The 22,753-nt window shown below is 38.9% G+C and overlaps 1 protein-coding gene across 1 annotated transcript in view; it reads right to left on the minus strand.

Annotated features, from left to right (window-relative positions):
• The window catches only part of abca12 (ATP-binding cassette, sub-family A (ABC1), member 12), a 105,919-nt gene that overhangs the window by 31,164 nt on the left and 52,002 nt on the right, over nt 1-22,753 (minus strand). The window contains exons 33-56 of the mRNA XM_073854620.1: nt 19,949-22,360; nt 19,594-19,697; nt 17,954-18,060; nt 16,638-16,846; nt 16,366-16,445; nt 16,128-16,258; nt 15,405-15,575; nt 13,965-14,129; nt 13,677-13,872; nt 13,404-13,543; nt 12,897-13,016; nt 12,717-12,807; nt 10,539-10,718; nt 9,989-10,280; nt 8,641-8,759; nt 7,242-7,571; nt 6,450-6,515; nt 6,226-6,360; nt 4,063-4,221; nt 3,630-3,813; nt 1,846-2,064; nt 1,448-1,644; nt 859-1,016; nt 106-342 (exon numbers count right to left, since the gene is read on the minus strand). Coding sequence (XP_073710721.1) covers nt 106-342; nt 859-1,016; nt 1,448-1,644; nt 1,846-2,064; nt 3,630-3,813; nt 4,063-4,221; nt 6,226-6,360; nt 6,450-6,515; nt 7,242-7,571; nt 8,641-8,759; nt 9,989-10,280; nt 10,539-10,718; nt 12,717-12,807; nt 12,897-13,016; nt 13,404-13,543; nt 13,677-13,872; nt 13,965-14,129; nt 15,405-15,575; nt 16,128-16,258; nt 16,366-16,445; nt 16,638-16,846; nt 17,954-18,060; nt 19,594-19,697; nt 19,949-22,360 — 6,202 coding nt within the window. The remainder of the gene's footprint in view (nt 1-105; nt 343-858; nt 1,017-1,447; nt 1,645-1,845; nt 2,065-3,629; nt 3,814-4,062; nt 4,222-6,225; nt 6,361-6,449; nt 6,516-7,241; nt 7,572-8,640; nt 8,760-9,988; nt 10,281-10,538; nt 10,719-12,716; nt 12,808-12,896; nt 13,017-13,403; nt 13,544-13,676; nt 13,873-13,964; nt 14,130-15,404; nt 15,576-16,127; nt 16,259-16,365; nt 16,446-16,637; nt 16,847-17,953; nt 18,061-19,593; nt 19,698-19,948; nt 22,361-22,753) is intronic.

The following is a 22,753-nucleotide window of genomic DNA, read 5'->3' on the forward strand; positions in this document are numbered from 1 at the left end:
GTGACTCATCTTGAATTAAATCCCTATAGAGAGAATTAATTGAAAACATGCCTTAGGATCCAAATGTGGGAGATCGCTATTGGGCCCTCTTTATCTGATAATTACCTCTTCGAGGGTGGTGTCGGATATGCCGTAGCAGCCCAGCTGAAGCTTGTCCAGGTTCTGATCCAGACTGGTGAGCAGGGATTGGTACGCGGCAGCATTCTGGAGGCTGTACGGCGGGAGGGAGTACACCAAATCGCCCACATCTCCCTCCTTCTGACGTGCCTCGGGCATGTAGGACTGAATAAACTCCTTCAGCTGCTCACCGTCAAACTTCTCTTTTGAATCATGAGGCTGAACCTAAACCACAAATGCATGTTTTTATTTTTATAGATTGGACAGAAAATTTGATGGAAAGCATTCTACAATGACATTTAAAGTATTTAAAGGATTAGTCCATTTTCTTAAAATAAAAAATCCAGATCATTTACTCATCACCATGTCATCCAAAATGTTGATGTTTTTCTTTGTTCAGTCGAGAAGAAATTATGTTTTTTGAGGAAAACATTCCAGGATTTTTTTTTCATTTTAATGGACTTTAATGGACCCCAACACGTAACAGATTTAATCCATTAAAATGAGAAATATCCTGGAATGTTTTCCTCAAAAAACATAATTTCTTCTCGAATGAACAAAGAAAGACATCAACATTTTGGATGACATGGTGGTGAGTAAATTATTTAATCCTTTAATTTTATCACTAGATGAGTTTCTTGGGAATTAATCCTGTAACTGCAACTTCCTCCCCTGACAAATTTGATGTGGGAAAACTGAATTTATGTCAAAATTTGAAAGTGAACAGTATATGATGTGTACCCTCTTTGTAAGAGTGAGGTTGTAGCCTTTAGCCATCTTGTCTTTGAGGTAAAACGGAGAACCGCAGCATTTCAAGCCTCCGCGCTCCAGGAAGGCGATACGGTCGCTCAAAACTTCAGCTTCATCCAGGTGATGGGTGGAAAGAATGATGGTGCGTTCTGGACAGTTAAACAAAACAGGTAGACAGGCGTCAAATCAAAGATTTACTGATACAGACAGAAAGACAGAGAAAGTGAGAGAGAGACAGACAGCGATGTTTAAAGATAACACAGGAGACTATGACACGACCCCCCTCTTAAGGTTTTAAATCCTCGCTTGAGATAAATTCGCTAACCGTCTCCGAGGAAGATAATTAAACATCAGAGGCGAGAACACGGGGAACATGACGGATAACAATCAGTCGTTACTACATCTGCGTCTGGATTTTTCCCCGTCTGGATTTAACTGCACGCACCTTGAGAAAATCCATTCGAGTCTAATTAAATTCTTAACCAAGTGTCAGATACCCGATAAGAACAAACAAAGTCTTTTGAGGGTGGGGTGGGGGGGGTGCTACAGGTACAAAAATGGAATTGCACGGGAATTTCACCTTGCTTATGCTGAAGGACAATGTCCCAGATGCTGCGGCGAGAGCAAGGGTCCACCCCTGTGGTCGGTTCATCCAGCACCACCAGCCGAGAGCCTCCTATGAAGGCGATAGAGATGGATAGCTTTCTCTTCATACCACCTGATAGGGTGCCGACGCGTTTATGGCGGTGGGCATACATGCCTGTTTCCTTTAGGGTTCTGGGAGAGGGAAATACAGATCATATTACTCTACCTGATGCTTTATCTATTTATCTAAAGATAAATGCCTTGCTTAGTAGAATAGTGATGTTTTTCCATTGTGGGGTTTGAACCTACAACCTAGTTTAAAACCCATTAATCCTTTACAAGCCTGTAGAATAGTCTTTTAATAATGGTATTACAGTGCAAAAAAGTACGTACTTGCGCACTTGTTCGTTCACTTCATGTTTAGTCCACTGGGGGGATTTGATCTGAGCGTATAACAGCAGGTGTTCCTTGGTGGTAAGGTGGTCAAAGAGGACATCATACTGCATGCACACACCCATCTCCTTACGCACATCATCTATAAACGTCTGCATATCCATTCCATACACCTCAATGGTGCCAGAAGTAGGTGAAAACAAGCCTGTCAGAAGCGACCTGAAATACAGCATATAACAGTGTAGTATATAGCAAGGTACCATTTATATTAGGATATTGCCTAAGGATACAGCAGAAGAGATGCACAAATATAAAAATTTTACACTGATAACAGTTATTCAGACTGATATCTGGCAAGACCGATAGTTTGGTGGTTATATTAACTTGCATTAACTAAAAAAAATACTTCCATTAACTTAATTTTGAAGATACATTTTTCTGAATATTATTCATTCATATAATGACCATTAATATTGAACATAGCTCAAATTCATTGCATTTTCCTGTTCTCTTTTGATTGACAGAATATACCGCCCATGACTATCGGCTGATAGCCGATAGTATAAAAAATTGCTTTTATCGACCAATACAAATTATTGGTCGATATATCGCTGCATCTCTATTTAGTCCCTTCAGAAAAACGTGATTATGCGATCGCATGATTCAATGTATAATCAGCCGTAGTCCGCAAATATGTTGGGATTGCATGATTTTATTATCCCTGCATTTTTGTAGCAAAAAGTACGGAGCCCCTAAGGGGACATAGAGCAAAAATTAAACAAAGTTTAGTTTTGCGTGTGCACGTGAAACTATCCCGTGCGTACGTGAAACTTTCGCTTTCACGTGAGCATGCGAAACTAAACTTAAAAAAATTCTGCACATGAAAGTTTCGCGTGAGCACATGAAACTAAACTTTTGATTTTTTTACTCGAATGTCACCTTAGGGGCTCGGCAAAAAGTCATATATGTCTTAGTAGAAAGTTGTGTGAAGGGATGGCGTCCGCGCCTCTAGTCCAATACAATGGTAACTCTGGTGCGTAACTCCAAAATATAGATCAATGCAAAGAAGAAAAGTCCGCACACAGAAATCCTACTAATGTGAAACATTTATTCAATGCCGAAAAAAAATCAAATGGCCAAAGATGCAAAGATACAAAGATACAAACGTTTCGGGCTTAGCCCATCATCAATGTAATTAGTCACCCTGACTCTGTGACGTCACTTATATATCTACGTATCCGCTACTCAGACAATACATACCATGTTTGCTTGTATAGAGTGTCTCTAATGGTAGATCACAGAACTTTCAACTTAGTAGAAAGTTGAAAAATGTTGCTTCACACATGTGCAGCCATGTCCCCTTTTGTCATGGGACTGTTAAGAAGTGACGTAATTACGCAACGTGAACCTCAATGAAAAGCTGCAAACAGTTTTTGCAAGACCACGCAGTTTTTGCAAGTTCCCACAATCTTGGCAAGTTCACGCAATTTCATTGCATAAAATTGCATAAGTATCTCACATATTCCATCGCATTTTTTCAGAAAACGTGCAGCAAGATCATTTTTGCCTGCAACAATCCTTAAAAAGCTCAGCGTTTTTCTGGAAGGACTGTCTATTAGAAAGCACACTTGGTTTTTGAACAAAGCAAAAAAATAGTCTGCTAAATATAATGCAAAATGTAAAAAAAATTATTTGCATGCAAAACACGTATTTGCATGCAAAAAAATTATGTTATGTTAATAAACCAAAAGCAAAAAAATTACCAAAAATGTAAAAACACTTACATTGTTGTGGTTTTTCCAGCACCATTGTGACCCAGCAGAGATGTGACATGGCCCTCGTAGAAAGTAAGGTTCAGATTGTCTACGGCATGCCGGTTGTCATAAGTCTTCGTGAGGCCGTACAGCGAGACACCCACTGGCAACTGTGAAAAGTCTTCTTCTCCATTAGCTAAGCCGTTACTTTTTCCTAATAGGAAAGAAACATGAAATTGTTTAAAAAATGTGCCACTGTAGCTCTACCCATAGGTCAAGCGTTTGACTACCAGGGAATCTAAATTTAATGTAAATGTGAAATATAACACATAAAAAAAAAACTAAAGGACTACAATTTACACTATTTATTTCAAGGTGCACATACTGTATAAAATAATAAAGCAAAAAATGTAGGTGCAAATCTGAAAGATTTCCAAAGAGATGTAAAGTTATTGTCATGTACCTTTGTTCTTGTCATTATTAATGTTGTGTTCCTGCATCATGTTAGTAAAAAGCAGCCCTCTGCCAGTCTTCTTTGGTGCTTTGATACAGCAGCTGAACACGTCTTCCCAGAAGGCGCGTGTAAAAGGGAAGTACCAGGGATATCCTATGCCATACTTTCCTGATTGAGAGAACGAAATTGAAATATCCTTTAGTATCCTTGACTGTAAACTTCTAAATTTATTCTATGGTGCTATACACATATGACATTCATTTGAACTCGCCTCCAAATAAATATTGTATAGAAATAAGACAAAAAATATAATGACACCAAATTTATCACTTTAGAAATAAATAAAAACCGCTATGTTATTTTTAGTATTTAGTATTGATAACCCAGGGGGTATTATCTTGTACTGTATGGACATCTCTAAAGCTATGTTTCCATCCACCTATTTATGCGCATTTTGGAGTATCGCATCAAAAACTCTGGATGAAAATGCCGAGATAAATTCTAAAAATCTGCAAAAAACGTATTAAGTAAGATACATTTCTTATCCGATAGGAAAACATGCCCATGAAATATGACAGAAACACTTTAACTGAATAAATCCCTAGATGCACATCAAAAAAAGTCTTGTGCGTTGGACAGCACAACTCGACTAAAAAGCTTTCATAACTTATTGCACAGCATCAAAATGCGGTTGTGGAAGTTCTGAAATTAATAACTAAAGTCTGTCAATTTAAACAGCAGAAATATTAATATTTTTTTCTGGATCTCTCTCCTCAGAACGCGAAAACACAGTGGAACCGCAGGTAAGCACCAAAGCTGTTAAATGTGGACATTGATCATTTATTTTATCATGACGTGACTATTAAAACACGTTTTTGAGATATCACCACTGATATATTTATAAGCAGCATGCAAAAAACATCTTTCTGACACTTATAAAAAATATATATAGTACTGATAAGAACAAAGTCTAATAACAAGCGAGTTCTTTGTATCGCGTTAAGATTAAATGGGAAAGCAATAGTAACATTATATAAGTATAGTTTTATTAACTTTTACCTCGCGTCAAAACAATAACAACACAAAAGACACTAAATGTAAATAAGAAACCAAGTAATAGTTTCATCATGACACCAAATACTGCTGATTTTATCTCATTTTTGACCATCAAATACAGACATGGCCAACATGAGAGCCAGGGAATCCCTGTCAGAGATGTAGCCCAGAGAGGGCGGTGGTCAGCAGGGCGAGTGAACACTGACGTCCGCTCATGCTCTGGTTCTCATACGCACCGAATCTTACTAAGCAAACGTTCAAACAGGCGCTATCTTTACTAATCGACTGCAGATTTAAATATAATACATATATATTCTCGACTGAACTAATCTTAAAACTACACTTTGTGACCAAGAAACGGTAATATAAAGAAACGGCTACTCAGTCCATTGAGTTATTATGAGCTTCAAAGCAGCCGAAAGTGTTACCTGTCATTCTGGCCGCCCTCAAATCCGTGGCGGAAGAAGTAGTTCTCAAACAAAGAGGCTTTTAAAATAACTCTGTTGTTGTTTTCTAGTTTTCGTTTTTCAAACGTGTGCCGTCGAACTGTTGTATAAAAGCAATATCGCTCTCGGAGTCGTGTGATATAGCTCTATATCATCACGGCTGTGATGATATAGAGCTATATCACACTCCTACTCGAGTGATATTGCTTAAATATGGTTAAATACAGGTTTTACGCTTTTCTTACTGATATTTAGCCCCAGTTTTTCAGGAAGTGACAGTTTTGCTGTCTTCAGCTCACTGGATGGAAACACTGTTTTATTCGCAAATGTTTAATGCGATATTGCAATTATGTACATAAGTGTAATACGCAACTTTGAACAGAAACATAGCTACTGACATTCCTTATAATCGTAAAAATACAGAAAACTGCAATATTTGCACATCCCTTTGTAAGCATAACTTTCTGTATTATTTGTGCCACATATGTGACCCTTGACCACAGGATTTTAAGTAGCACAGGATGTAGCAATTGCCAAAAATACATTGTATGGGTCAAAAATATAAATATTTAATATAAATATTAAATATAATTTAATTTTTTTATAAAAAGGGCTATAAAATGAGTGATAATTTTGTTCATCTCTCTGAAACCTGGAAAGTATTACATACCTGGGAAAACCATGCGGATGTAAACACCGATGATGAAATACACCATTGAGTCAATGAGGAGCAGCCAGCAGAGCCAACCGAAAGACGAGGTGTCACCAGCCAGAGGAGAAACGTACATGTTGCTCCACTGGATGCCTGAGGTTCAGGTACACAATACATTCAGTTATATATTTATCTCACACAAAGAATAATTACAGACAGTTGGCATTCTGAAGCCACCCTACCTTCCTCTTGTTTCTCATAGCGTGAGATATACTGACTGGCATAACTGAAGCATGTCGGAGAAAAGAGACTCTGTGAAGTCAAAAGAATTCAAATTAGGGCTGTCAATCTATTAAAATATTATTTAAATATAAATATTAAATATAATGATTATTTGATTTAAAAAACCTTTAACAATAACTACAATTTTATAAATTTTTGGACACTTAAAGTGCAAATGCATGGTTCTGCGAACACTTTGCATTGGTAATTCACAAACAGGATTTGTTTAATGACTGAAGCACAGGTTAATATTAAAGGTATGATTGAATTTTATAGTTGTGAATTCATACAAATTATGTATTACTGCTGCAAGTGCATTTGTTGCATAAAACTCTGTACCAAATCTGCACACTTTGACCTATAAAATAATAAATAGTTTAATACAGTTTTTGGACAACAAAACACATAGCAAACATAAAAGCTGGTAAAAAATACCACATTATTCCAAAACAAATTTTGAATTAAGCTAAACACATTAAATTATACAATGTAGTGGTGTTGGTTAGTAGTCTTATTTGAGGTTTAAATACACAGAATTTATGATAAATGAATGTATTTTGATAAATGTCATTAAACTGGGGCCCCCTGGCACCATCTCAGGGTCCCCAGTTTGAGAACCACTGGATTAACATGTTAATCAGCCAATATATAATTATTGGATTCTGCAATTTTCATTGACAACACACATCTATCCTTTTGTTTCAACTTATCTCTAAATATGACAAGGCAATTATTTTGTATTGCACTGCACTGACTCAGAGCGCTCTTCACAGAGAACGAGAGGTTGTCCTCCAGGTTAATCAGCACGAGGAAGGGAAAGAAGCAGATGACGTAGATAAGGCTGCCGCTTAGCCCGGCGATGTTGGTCTTATCGAAGAAGGAGCTGACCAGGAAGCTGATGGCGAGGACGCTGAGGCCGTAGTCACACAAGTAGAGTAAGAGCACAAAGCCGTCGCTGTGAGGGAGGATGCCGCCCGCTTTCAAAATGATGGTAAGCAGGAAAACGGTGGCCAGCAGGAACACTGCGCTCTCGATGAACCAGGCGAAGAAGTGGCTCATGGGATTGACCCCCATCATTTTCATGTACTGTGAGATGAAAAGAAAGTTTACAGTTTTGCAAATACAGCAGACCTATTGCTTGAATGCACTTGTTTAGTGTCTTATTTGTGGATAGGAATTTGTTCAGATTCCTTTACATTAAGTATCAAACTTTGCATAAATTGTAAATTGTACCTCGATTCATGTGTTTTTTTTAAATATGCTAATTTTCCAGCTCTCCTACATTTGATTTTTGCCGTTTTGGAATCCATTCAGCCGATCCCCGGGTCCGGCGCCAGCACTTTCAGCATAGCTTAGCACAATCCATCGAATCTTATTAGACCATTAGCATCGCACTCAAAAAAGCCCCAAAGAGTTTCAATATTTTTCCTATTTAAAACTTGACTCTTCTGTAGTTGCATCTTGTGCTAGGACCGACAGAAATTAAAAGTTGCTATTTTCTAGGCAGATATGGCTATAATCTCATTCTGCTGTAATAATCAAGGACTTTGTTGATGTAACATGACTGCAGCAAGCGTAGTGATATTACATAGTGCCCAAAAATAATCCCCTGCCATTGAAAGTAACCAAGGGGACTATTTTCGGGCACTGCATAATATCATTACACCTGCTGCAGCCATGTTACATCAGCAAAGTCCTTGATTATTAAGCCAGAATGAGAGTACAGTTCCTAACCATATCTGCCTAGAAAATCGCAGCATAAAATTTTCTGTCTGTCTTAGTACACGATGTAATGACAGAAAAGTTACGTTTTAAATATAGGAAAAATATCGAAACTCTTTGGTTACTTTTTAGCGCGATGCTAATGGTCTAATCAGATTCAATGGATTGTGCTATGCTATGCCAAAAGTGCTAGCGCCAGACCCGGAGATCAGCTGAATGGATTTCAAAACTGTAAGAATGAAATTGTAACTCAAGGGGAGTTGGAAAATAAGCATATCTTCAAAATAAGTGGAATGTCCCTTTAAGAAGAGGTATTTAATATTTATTATGGGTCATTTGACTTAGGCTAATAGGCAACCACCTGAAAACACAAGTGCCCTAGCACTCGTCAGGAACACATTGCCAATAACGTAAAATAGGTTTTGGTTCTGTACTCATGCAGTCGCAGCTCTCTCTCGTGGACGAGTTTCTTCACAAAGTTGGCAACAAACAGAACCCAAGAAATCATGAGAGCCATTGGGAAGGCAAAAGCGATGCTGTTTAGATATCTGGAAAGCAGAAAGATCTGAGATTAACTGATGTAAGAGCACATACATTCCCTTGCAAACATTAACAAACAAGGTGACTGACCAGTGGCAGCCGGTGACTTCTTTTTCGAGGGTGCACGATACAGACCTTGTATTTATCCCATCATGTGTGTGGCTCATCGTGTCAAAATATGTGTTTGGCTTGTCATGTGAACCTATGCGCATCTCACTTCATGTAAAATACGTGCCTGCTGCAGACACTTCGAAGGGGTTTATGATAAAAGAGATGCCCGCGTTTGCCAGATACTCGCTTAATCTCATGTGTAATCAGAGTTTAGTGTTAAGTTAGTGTCTAACGAGTATTTTGTGAACGTGAGCATCTCTTTTATCATAAACCCTTTCGACGCGTGTGCAGCGGGGACGTATTTTGATATTGCGCATGATGCACATGGGTTCACATGACACACCGAACGCATATTTTGACCTGACGAGCCACATATTTTGAATTTGCGCCCCTCGAAAGAGAAGTCACTGGCTGCCACGGTGACTGACTGGTTTTGAGTCACAAAATTGGGAACATTTGATTTCAAGCAAAACTCAGTATCAGATAAATACAAATATTTTCATTGCTTAAAGGGGACATTTAACAAGACTTTTTTATTATGTCAAATAAATATTTGGTATTTCCAGAGTGCATATGTGAAGTTCTAGCTCAAAATACCCCACAGATAATTTATTATAACATGTTAAAATTGCCACTTTGTAGGTGTGAGAAAAAAATGGGCCGTTTTGGGTGTGTCCTTAAATTGCAAATGAGCTGATCTCTGCACTAAATGGCAGTGCTGTGGTTAGATATGCAGATTAAGGGGCGGTATTATCCCCTTCTGACATCACAAGGGGAGCCAAATCTCAATTACCAATTTTTTCACACGTTTGCAGAGAATGGTTTACCAAAATTAAGTTACTGGGTTGACCTTTTCCACATTTTAAAGGTTGATAGAAGCACTAGGGACCCAATTATAGAATTTAAACATGGAAAAAGACAAATTTTCATTATGTGTCCCCTTTAAATTTGAATCAGTATAAAGTTACTAAAATAGATCTTATCAAACTTATCTTGTGGTATCGCTATCTAAAGTCATATTAATCGTCTGCTATGACTACGTTTACAATATAACACATCATCTATACTGTTAGGCTCGTTCTGTTATGTGTAGTTTGCAGAGGGTGTGTGCTTATAAAACACTTACTCATCTTTGTAGTAACAGGGATACGGGAAGGCCTGCATCTGTACCGCGGGCCCGTCCATGGGTTTGCCAGTCTGCATTTCAATGATGGACCTCTCAATGCTCTCCTGCAGGTACACAAAGCCTCGGCTGTACCGCATGGTGTTAGTGGCTGAGATGTAGGCATCCTTTACCCAGAAGGGATTTCGCACACGGTCGGTACGCATTGAGTTTTCGATATTCATGCGGATGGTGTAGTCAATTGCAGGGGGCAGGCTGGAGTTCGAGGACCCCGAGGGAAGTTTAAAGATGATGCCTGTGAAAATTTAGAAAAAAAGCATGGCTCTTGAACAAGGGGTCTAGAGGCTGCCTCTCTGTCGTCATGGTAACCCTAGAGACATGCTGCTCATCGATAACAGTGGGAATCTCTATCTCAATGGAAAGGAATCGAATGTATTATATTACAGGTTTTATAGCCTGATGGCTCTTCAGTATGTGTGATGTCTTCAACTGAGACTATCGCTTGAGTTGAGCAGTCAGGAGAAGTGGGATCTTGTGATAAGTGTGTACTCACTGGCGTAGAGCTCTCGGTTTTGAGCCAGTTTCTGGGCGCGTACTTCGAGCTCGTCGGTAGAGTTGAAGCCTCTGTATCGGTCGAAGTTCACACAGGAGGAGAGATTCATCATCAGGTTGGAAAGGGTGGTGATCTGGTCCATGATGAACTTGTTTTTTTCCAAAAGAACAGTCATGTTCGCTTTACAAAACGAGAGGGAAAATCTGTTAGACCACTACAGGTTGTGTTTTGCATTTGTAGGAAAGGATCCACTCGACTGCACAAGAAAATTGTTTCTGTGAGTGTTGAAATGAGCATGTGAGATGAATTGAAGATTTTTTTGTAATAGTAGAGGCAACAATCACGTTTACGTGTGCTTCTGAAGCCTTGTGCTTAACTACTTTTTTGCCGACTGCTGCACTTTTATTGTGAGTATTTTTGCCAACTTTCTGGGTGAAATAACAGTTGTTGGTTTAAGTACCGCTGGCATCCTCTCCAACATAAAAAAATGAAATCAATAAAAAAGGTCTCAACACAGATAGCTCAGAATGATCAATGTACCATCAGCAGCAGTTATGATTTGTATGTTAAAGCTCCCCTAACCTAAAACCTATGCACTTTTAAATGTGTTTATTTCAGAAAACTTTCAAATCCATCTATTCTTCTGTGTGTAATCTCCTTTAAACTGCAACAGTCACACAAATCCCCTATCAATGTGATGTCACATTTATTACGCCTCCAACCATAACCGCTCACAGTTCAATCTTCTACCTGAGACACATGTTTTGATGTAGTCCAAAGCACATGTGTAAGCGCTCAACCCCCTACTTTGCATATGGGGAGGGGAACAGAAACTTTCTTTGCATTTTAAGAAAAACAGAGCGTTTTTCATTGCAGCCACAAATGGCTATGTTCAACATTGCATAATAAAAGGTCTGTGGTGTATTTTGAGCTGAAACTTTACAGACACATTCTGGGAATACCAAAGACTATTTTTATATTGCTGAAAACACCTAGGTTAGCGGCCCTTTAAAGGCCACCTATTATGGCCATTTTTACAAGATGTAATATAAGTCACAGGTGTTCCCAGAATGTAAAAGTGTGAAAGAATGAAAGTTTTAGCTCAAAATACCCCACAGATCATTTATTACTGCATTGTCCTTGCGCTGTACCTTTAAATTCAAATGAGCTAATGCAAAATGAGCAAAATGATCAGACCCTATTGAAATATGGCATACAACTCACTGAGAGTGGAACTATGGTAATGCAGGAATATCAGGCAGTGGCAGTGGGTGGGACTTTATCAATGTGACATCACATTAACAAGAGAATCAAAACAGCATGTCTAATAAGACTGCTTTTGTTTAATGGGCATACCTAAAGAAGGAGTAGGTGGGTTTTTTCATTGTAGGATGGTTGTGTTCACACTGCCCGCACACATTTATGTCCAAACACCTTAACTCTTTTGCCGCCAGCATTTTTTTTAAAAAGTGATAATTCCAAAACATACACGCACATGCAGCTACTTGCTCTATGGTGAAACTTCCGGGTTTGCCATTTACATAACAATCTTTTAGTTATGTATAGTGCCAAAAATGTTTGCTTAAAGGAAAACACCACAGTTTTTCTATATTTTACTATGTTCTTACCTCAACTTAGACACATTAATACATCTTTTTTCAATGCGTGCACTTAATCTTTGTACAGCACCTGGTGAATGTGTTAGCATTTAGCCTAGCCCCATTCAGTCCTTAGGAAGTTGCGAAAATAGCGGTATTGCAGAAAGCCGGAATATTCGTCATTGGCAGGGGAGTGTTTTCTTTTAATTGACGAGATAACGTGTCAATGGCGGTGAAAGAGTTAAAAGTAAAAGTGGATTTGCATAATAGGTGTAATTTAAAAACTTTTCTGTTGAAATAACCTGATGCATGCATTATCTTTCTTTCTTTATTATTCTTCACGCCCATTCCAGCATCTATGGCTATATTCATGGAAAGAACTGGTTAATCTTTAATGGTTGGCATCTTCAATTCATTTAACTTGCATTTTTTTTGGCCTGTGGGAGTTAACCGGAGTACCCAGGGTAAACCCTACCCAGAAAGGCCACCTGACCTAGCTGGGGCTCGAACTGGAGACTTTCTTGCTGGGAGGCAACAGTGCTACCATTATGCATTATGAAATTGTAAGGTTCAAACTTACAGAATTGGTTAAGCGTTGCACTCAACTGTGCGACATCGATACCAGTCTCGACCTGAATGAAGTTTTGGACGAACGGACTGCGTAGAGAGTTCTGTGAGGAGCAGTTAGATAAAACATTGGTTAGAGTTTGCTTTATGGGGTTTTGTTTTCATTGATTTACTCTTAAACGTTCTAGCATACCTGAAGAATTGGCAACGTTTTCGCCAGAATGTCAGCCGACTGCATAACGTAGGCCGATGACTGTAACCACTCCGCGGCATACAGCTTCAGATCACCAAACTGATTCAGTGTTGAATTTGACTGCAGGACAGAAAGAAGAAAATATTGATTCGTTACATTCACTTGCATGGCCCATAGCGCCGTCACAGTACTGATTCAGAAAAGAATAAAGCAACAGAGGTGAGAGGCCATGCGTTACAGTGATATGACCAAAAGGAAGAAAAGCTGAAAACCCCATTAAAAAATGTAAATTCACTGTAAGGCATGGCCATGTGGAGTCTATTTCATGAAATGTATTTTCTCAGTTGAGTTATCAGACTTCTAACACCCACACCTTGGCAAAATTGGAGTTGGGATACCCGACTTTAACCTCTAAATAAGATAATCTACACATGTGACGCATACGCTTTGGATAAAATACATAAATGTAAAAAAATCATTATTTATCAGAATATTTTAAACCATTACCCTTCTGATGACTTCTCGTGTCAATTGCGTGTCTGGGGAGTACAGGACTTGTCCCACAAGCATGGGCTTAAGGAAGGCCCAGGCCACAGCACCCCCTGTTGTGTTCACCATATCCAAATAGAGGTTCATACAGAAAGGACCTGGAGACCAGAACATAAGCAGTATATTAATTAAACTTGACCACAGGACTTATTCAATCTATATGCTGTAAGCAGATTCTTGACAGTTCATTATCATATCTCTGAACTGCACATTCAGAAAAAGCTCTCATACTGGCATCTTTCGGGATTTTGAACTTCTCGATGAGTTGCTCTCTCTCCTGGTAGTTCTGGACGGATGGATCAGACTCAATCCCGATGGGAAGTTTAGTGATGGCGAAAAGACTCAGGATGCCATTTCTGCACAAGGCGCTAGAGATCGTGCTCAAGGTGGCTTTGCTAGACATGGTGGAACGCTTTCCTCTTACCAGCTAGAGGAGAGAGGATCCAAAGAGATGTTTAAGTAACGCTGTTCAATTTGCTTAACCTTAAACAAGTAGACATGTTCTTTGTGACAACTTACACTATGAAACTCTTGGTTGGCCACCAGGTTTAGATCTCCAATGCTACTCAGGTACCCCTGCAGTTTGGTAAGGGCAGGAGACAGCTTGCTCATCATATCTGTCAGGAATTTGAGCATCTGCAGCAGGAATCCAACCAGATCCTGAATTTCTTTGGATACGATAAGCTGCAAGAGAATGTAGTAGGGTTATGATGTCTGACTAGTTTTCTTGTAAATGAGCCTTTTTTATCAGGCTTTTATGTTTAGGTTCAGTAATTTTACTTTAAAGGGAAACTCCACTTTTTTCATTTTCCAGCTCCCCTAGAGTTAAACATTTGATTTTTACCGTTTTGGAATCCATTCAGCCGATCTCCGGGTCTGACGGTACCACTTTTAGCATAGCTTAGCATAATCCATTGAATCTGATTAGACCATTAGCATCACACTTAAAAAAAGAGTTTCAATATTTTTCCTATTTAAAACTTGACTCTTCTGTAGTTACATTGTGTACTAAGAATGACTGAAAATTAAATGTTGCGATTTTCTACACCAATATGACTAGGAACTATACTCTCATTCTGGCGTAATAATCAAGGACTTACTGCTGTAACATGGCTGCAGGAGGCGTAATGATATTATGCAGTCCCCTGCTATTAAAAGTTACCAAGAGGACTATTTTGGGGCGCTGCGTAATATCATTGCCTCTGCTGCAGCCTTGGCACAGCAGCAAAGTCCTTGATTATAACGCCAGAATGCGAGTATAGTTTCTAGCCATATCGTCCTAAAAAAAATCGCAACTTTTAATTTTCGGTTGGTCTTAATACACGATGTTACTACAGAAGAGTACAGTTTTAAATAGGCAAAATATTAAAACTCTAGTTATTTTTTAGCGCGATGCTAATGTTCTAAATAAATTCAATGGATTATGCTAAGCGATGCTAAAAGTGGTACCACCAGACCCGGAGATCGACTGAATGGATTCCAAAACGGTAAAAATCTAATGTTTAACTCTTTGGAAAATGAGTATATTTTTAAAAAAGTGAAGTGTCCCTTTAATGCCAATGAAAAGGTTATAAGTCATTGGTATTTTACAAATTTGACTGTCTTTCGCTGCAAAACCCTCTAAGTGCATGCATTCAAATTGAATTAAGTGGATTTTGGTAAGTAGTTTTTTTTAACATACCTTGCAGCTTGAGACAAAACAATGGCACTGATATATGTAAACATATGTCAGTGCAAGATGTTTTTAAATTAAGGCGGCTCAAACATGCATTTTAGTCTTTCCTTGTTTGGGAAACCGCCCCATAATATGTGCCGCAAGCATTCAGTTCTATCATAATCTTTAAATAGAGGTAGCATTTACCAATTCTGGATCCTGTTTGCTACTCCAGTTCAATTCAATTCTGCATGCACACAACTTATACCATATAACTCCCACTGTACACCCCTCCATCTCTTTACCCTGAATAATGCCGTCTTCATGTCCACATGCCGAACCAGAAGAACTGTCATGGTGTACCACTCACTAACTGGCATATAGCAGAAAGTATTCAAGATAGCCTGTCCTTCAGGGTCGAGTCCCAGAGACGAGGGGTCTGAACACTGTTGCAGGTCTGTCAACATTGTTAAGAACTGTAATAACAAGATGAGACAACAATTTGTAACTGGTGCAAAAAATGTACACTTAAAACATCTCACAAGTGACACTTTTAAGTAATATTTAGATTTGAGATTAAATTAAATTGGCCATTTACTGTGACTATTTTCAGCCTTACTGGACAATTGATATTTTATTCTGTTCTAACAGAGGCTAATTTAAAGAGATACACAATTAAACAGAAAGTTTACTGAACCTGCGTGTGAACACATTGCGCTTTGCTGGTTTTAGAAAAATGCAATAAAAAAGGTAGCGAAGTAAAGTTATTGTCAGAAAAGCAAAATACAGTTTTTACAGCAGATAAGAAATATCAATGGCAGGTAATGTTTTCACTTTACCCGCCATTGCTAGATGTAGCAAAAATACATTTGGGACCACATTCAAGAGGAACCTAAATTTAGAAAGGTTTGTGATTTATTATATTTTTGTAATTTATTCTTTCTGCTTCCTTCACACTGTGTGAAAACATTTTTTGAACACATCTAAGGTGCTTTGGTGTGTTTCACAGGGACAGAGATGCGGTGTACCTGCAGATTACTGCTGGGCAAAGGGTAATCGAGAAGTGCAAGTAGAGTTTCAAGAGGAAACCTGGTGTGCTGCAAGACATCCTCAACAAACAGCGTTGTGTTTTTCAGCAGCTCTGATACTTTCACTTCAGCTGTCAAGAACGAGAGAGGAGACATTGTGACGTAGCAGACATGCACAAATAAAATAAAAAACTGAGCGACTTGACCACTAACTAATTGTATCGGCTGTGGTACAAACCTGGAGTTGGCAGATTAATACTTTTGAGAGTTGTCAGGGAAGAGATGTTAAAGCCAAGAATCTGAGAGAGCGTTGAGGTCCTACAGACAAAAATGCAAGTGCAAAACAATCAAAAAAATCCAGAGCATAAAAAATTCAATAGGTAAACATGCGCGAGAATGAAACGGTTTGCATTTTTGTAATTACAGCACTCGAATGGCAATTTTGCAACGGAGAATGCAGACGTCTGCTATAAATATTTAAAATGGTAATATTGAAGGTCATTTTAGTACCAGTCCACTGCAGTGTTGTAAGTGCTAGGGTCTCCAACAAACGTCTGATAAAACAGTTCGTAGGCGCTGATGCTGTCATTCACCACACCGATCGTGAGCACACGGATAGCCTGGATAGTGGGGACGGCGAAGTTGCACAGCATTTTGGGGTTTACATACAAAGACTGGCTAATCAGCTTCACAGAGTCCATGTTTTCCAAAGCACACACCTATGATATAAAAACAACAGTAAACGTATCTATTAAAGGAGACATATCATGAAAAGCTGACTTTTTCCATGTCTAAGTGCTATAATTGGGTCAGCAGTGCTTCTATCTACCTAGAAAATGTGAAAAAGATCAACCCAGTAACTTAGTTTTAGTAAACCATTCAGTACAAGCATGTGACAAAATAGGTTATTGAAATTTGGCTCCCCCTGTGATGTCAGAAGGGGATAAAACCACCCCTTAATCTACACTATCCAACCACTGCACTGCCATTTAGTGCAGAGATCAGCTCATTTGCATTTTAAAGGACACACCCAAAAACTGCATATTTTTGCTCACACCTACAAAGTGGCAATTTTAACATGCTATAATAAATAATCTATATGATTTTTGAGCTAAAACTTCACATACATACTCTGGAGACAGCAAAGATTTATTTGACATCTTAAAAAGTCTTGTGAAATTTCCCCTTTAATTAAAACGTTAAGTTAAATCAAATCTAAATACTTGCAAAAAATATCACAATTTAAAGGAACAGTATGTAGGATTGTGGCTAAAACTGATACTGCAATCACATAACTGGTGGCCAATACACAAAATGACAACATAAACAGCTGCAACTCCACTTTTTAAATGACAATATCCTGGCCAGACCACTGTTGTCAGTAATATAAGTATTTGAAATGAAAATGATTAATGTCTTAATGTCTAGTGACATATCAGGGCCATTTTATGACTAATTGATATAAATTTCTTACATACTGTTCCTTTAACTACCAATTGCTTTGCTTTTATTTCAACCATTTGTGACCCTAGACCATAATGTATTATGTCCATTGATATATGGTTTGTTAGGATAGGATGACATTTGGCGATTTGAAAATCTGGAATCTGAGGGTGCAAAAAATTTAAATATTGAGAAAATCTGTCAAAATCAATAATTTTTACCTATACAACAGATCTGTTGGCTATTGCTACAAATATACATGTGCTACTTATGGCTGTTTTTGTTGTCTAGGATCACATTTAAAAGCTATTGTATTTCACTTGTATAATTAATTACATGTGTTAGAAGCATCAGTTTGTATCCAAACCACTTAAAAAACCCACCTGAGTCAACAGGCGATCGAGTATCACACCCGAACTGTCATTCATCCAATTGGCAGAGCCGAATTCAAAAGCAGTGTTCACCACTTGCAGCAGAAGATGCAGATTTTCTACAAAGAGAGGGCAAAACAAAGATAAAGCTTATGCAGAGCTAAAGTAACTTCAATTCCCCACAGGCATCATTACTCGCACCTAACTCCCCTTTCAGACCGACCTCACAGTGCAGCAAGCAGCAAATGATCTAGCAACGAATATCCCCTTAAAAAGAGACATTGAAACGCTTTATGGAGCCATGTGCTGATTTAGATCTGACAGCTCGGGCATGTGCAACACCTCGAGCAATAAAAACGATCAGACACTTGTGGGAAAATTAAACGCTCAACAACGACCTCAGCACTATTAAAGCATGCTAGCAAATAAAAGGCAAACGGAGAGGCTTTAACAAGTGACTTATCTGTGAAAGGAGCACAGTGATTTCATATATTAAAGCAAACTTGGTTAATATTGCAACCTTTGAAAATGTTTAATGCTTTAAAGAGCACAGACTCTATGATATTGTTGTACTGTGGTAATGGTATTTAATGTAAATATGAAGAAAATATATATATATATACACACACATCATATTTGTCCCAAATCATTAACGATTAACATTGACTGCTAACGTATATTTTGCATTGTGAAGTAGACGCTATCCGACGAAGCTCGCGCTATTTAATGTGCACTTCCGGTTTACAATACCTCCGAGTTGTCCTAGACGCGACTCGGCACGATGCTGAGCTGCGCCGCCGGTGTGCGATCCCCTTTAGGCCACCATGCTACCATTAGATTTGTTGTTTTTGCAATTGTATAGTGATCATATATAATAATTTCTCAGTCTCTTTATTCAAATACTACCAAAAAATACAGGAAATGTGTATGTAGTATTAAAAACTGTATAAAGTATAAGCTGAAGTGTCAAGTTTTTATGGTAAACTCCCATTCCACTTGAGCAATAGCAGGCAGCTGCAGGATCTCTTAAACCTAAATTAAATTAAATCATAATTTCTAATTCTAATCGAATGACTTCAGGACTTCAGTATCCTCAAAAAAGCTCAAGATGTGTTTCGTGCCAAGAGAGGTCACCAAATAGTGACTGATGTCTGGAAAAGACATTTAGTCCTGAAAATTGTTTTGTTTTTAATTTTGTGTACATATTTCCTGTATTTTCTGTTTGTATCTTAAAAAAAGAGTGAAAAATAAATATGGATGGACATTTAAACTTTGCCAAAACAGCAAAGCTGGTGATGGTGGCCTAAGACTTTTGCACATTACTGTATAATTTTGATCTATACAATGTATTGTCGGCTATATACCCGTGCGGCTTCAGACTCAAGTTTTTGTGGTCGAAGGTCACATATGGGGATTACAGAGAGCATGCAGGTAATATATTCAGTAAGAGGTTTGGGCATCTAAAATATTTACTGTGCACAGCCCACGCGTCCTTTTCTTGAGATAAACAAGTTTAAATTATGCATAAAAGTAATAACATATTCACACAAAATGTAAAACACTCATAGGTCCTATACTGTGTATGCAACTGTGGGTATCTAGTCAGCCTACGAGCTGGTTCACCCAATGTGAAAGGTGAGTAAATCTTGTACCGTGGGATTCGTTTGCCAGACTCCTCATGACGGGCTTGATGAAACTAGAATACGGCAGATCGTCTGGTAAACTGTTGGCTAGATTCATCACCAGTGATGCAACCCTAAGTAAAAGTTAAATCATAAAGTTAAGCAATGGAACAAGGTCATTCATTTTCATGACCCTCAAAGTATGTGCTTCTGAGAGCCATGAACCATATTTCTTTGAAGTAGTAAGCAATTACGCAGGGTAAATGTCAAGCTGCCTGAAAATATGAGAGCCAGGAAATAGGCTTGCAATGAACAAAAGGAAATGGAAAATGGGGCCAAGCTATTAACTTATAACCAGAACCCGCATGACCGCAAAGAAACTTACTCGTCTTTCCAGTTGGTTTCATTTATCATCAGCAGATGGTCAATACTCATGTTAGCAGCCCCCAGAACTATTTGGGCTAGGTCCAACTCCATGCTGTTGTTGCCCAGTAAGATGAGGTTCTGGATGGTGTGGATTAACTGCTGGGTTATGTCAGACGTTTGGGTGAGAGGGTTTTGGTCCATCTGGAGGATCATTAGCATGGCCTTCAGGGTCTGTTCGAGGTTACCAATAATGCTGCTCGAGGCGTTGGTATCAATGTGTGGCACCATGGCAAGAAGACTGTTGACTGTGTTGACCAGGAGAGATACTGCCTGATCTACATTCCCAGAAGAGCTTTCATTAACGACAGTGGACATTGTCTCCATGAGGTTGACTGTCATATTGAGATATGGTATTCCCCCATCAGGCATTATAGAGTATAAAGCTATTACAGCATCACTTGTAGAATTTAGCACTTGTGAAAATTGGATAGGGTAATCAGTCGCCGTGAGGCCTTCGTAAAGGCTCTGGGACACTTGGTTCGACACGGTTGTCAAGATGTAAGTGAGGTTGTCTGGGGTCATTTGCGTGGACGCTGGATCGTATGTTACGTTAAGTATGGTAAGGAGAAAGCCTGTAACCTCCTGAGAGATTTCTGGGAAGTTTGTCATGATTTCTTCAGGGCTGGATAAATTTAAACGGGCAGAAAAGAGAATGGATTTGACAGTGTTGAGGTAGGCGTGGGTTTCAGTGGGGAGAACAGCAGACATCTGATTGAACGTTTGAGTCAGGAGCCCCTCCCACTCTGCATTGTTGTTCAGGCTGTAGTCAGACGTGGAAAGATTAAACAAAATTTGGGTGGCCAACGCACTGCTGAGGATTAGGGAATGGGTGACTTCTTCAACAGGCTGTCCATTTGGAGTTGTTGTGATGCCGGAGAGGTTAAGCAGATTGTTGAGAGAGTCAGTGATCAGGTTGGTTGACAGAAGGACTTTGTCTATATCTCCAGGATATGCCTCAAGCAATGCAAAGGCTTTGAGCATTTGTCTAGATATGTTGAAATACACCACTTCATCTCCAGACAGCATAGAGGAGAAGGCTTCAGTTGTTTGGTCGACAGCTGTCAAATAGGGTGTTATGCTCATTTCCGACCCTGGACTGGAAAATGGTCCGATCACATTTTGAAGAATGCCAGAGGCCTGAGGGTTGATGTATGCAATTTCTTGAAAATTCTCAGCAAGGATGGTATTGAGAGCATTGAGAAACTGGACTGCTGTGTTGCCATTTGTTTCAGATGAGACGATGTCTGACACTGAAGCTTGAAGTTGTTCAGCCACAAGCTTAATTCTTTCTGCAACATTTATAGAGGGGTGCTCCGATATCACCGTGGCCACATCAGCGATTCTTCCCAGGCTTTCTGTCATCTTTTGTATGTTTTCTAGGTTGTTCAGATTTAATCCCTCTTCGTTTATATTCATGAACATCTCCAGGAACGTTTCTGCATTGCTGGGGAGCGTCAAGCTAGTCAGCGCATTAAGAGTCGCATCAATGGTTTCCTCCTGACCTGAAGTCATTTCTCCCGAAACACCCTTCAGTATGACAGCCAGGTCCGGATTTGCAAAGAACACATGGACAGTTTCCAGAATCTCAGTTGTGGTGGGAGGAGCTAAGAGTGTTAGAAACAAGAAGTTGTAGTTGATGTCAAGAAGGTCGAGGAAGTCGTCAATAGGTTCCCTCTTGACGTCACTTACTAGGCTTCTGGTGCTTCTAGTACGGGACAAAAGATCACTTAGGTTTTGTCCATTCGCCAGCTGCATTTGGAGTGGGTTTAGGTAGTGTTCCTCAGAAGCAAAAAGCTCACTCGTTTGTCTGATTTGTTTCATCATGTACAAAACATTCCCAGCCATGTCAATGAAGGTATCCGAAAAGCAATTTAGTGGAGATGGTGCTGTGGGTAGAGATTGCAGAAGTTGCCTCAATATCTCATATAACTTTATCAGGCCCTCTATGACAAAACTGGTTCCAGTTTCTTCAGGAAAGATTAGCCAGTTGACAAATTCAACAGTTTTCCATAGGATGCCGCTCGTGTCTTCCAAATATAGAGCCTGTTGCAATATATCATACAGCATTGGCACATCTCCCAGCAATTCCATATGAATGATTTGTTGGATTACATCTTTTATAATAGTGTCAACTGTGCTTGCATTGGAGTGTACGTTCCCACCAAGTATAGATTCGATGGAGTCCTCTGTAAAGTTCATTCCTGTTAGGACGATCTCTAAAGCATGCATGACAATCTCTTGTTCAGATGTTGAGTTTTGAAGAAGACTCTGTGGGAAGTACTCCATGGCTTCTTCAATTGCCTCGACGTATGGTGTCATCCATGGATACTCTGTGCTGATTTGGTCCAATGCCATTTCCATTGAGGACATGCTGAACAACATAAAACAAAAAATGTAGTTAGTATTACAAGTTCATAAAAATAGCTTAAAGGGACACCACTTTTTTTAAAATATGCTCATTTTCCAGCTCCCTGGAGTTAAACATTTGATTTTTACCTTTTTGGAATGCATTCAGTCTGGCGGTACCACTTTTAGAATAGCTTAGCACAGTGGTCCCCAAACATTTTCAGCGTGTGGCCCCCCTTGTGTACAGTGCATTTTTTCGCAGCCCCCCGAAAGAAAATTTATGACGAAACAGTTTTAAAATGTAGTATTTTAATTAAACAAAACATATAAAATTATTCCTAGTAGTGCTGTTGGTTAGTTGGCTTATTATTTTTTTAGATTTAATTACACAGAATTAATGATAAATGAATGTATTTTA

Source organism: Misgurnus anguillicaudatus, chromosome 17 (genome assembly GCF_027580225.2).
Source record: "Misgurnus anguillicaudatus chromosome 17, ASM2758022v2, whole genome shotgun sequence".
Classification (NCBI taxonomy): domain Eukaryota; kingdom Metazoa; phylum Chordata; class Actinopteri; order Cypriniformes; family Cobitidae; genus Misgurnus; species Misgurnus anguillicaudatus.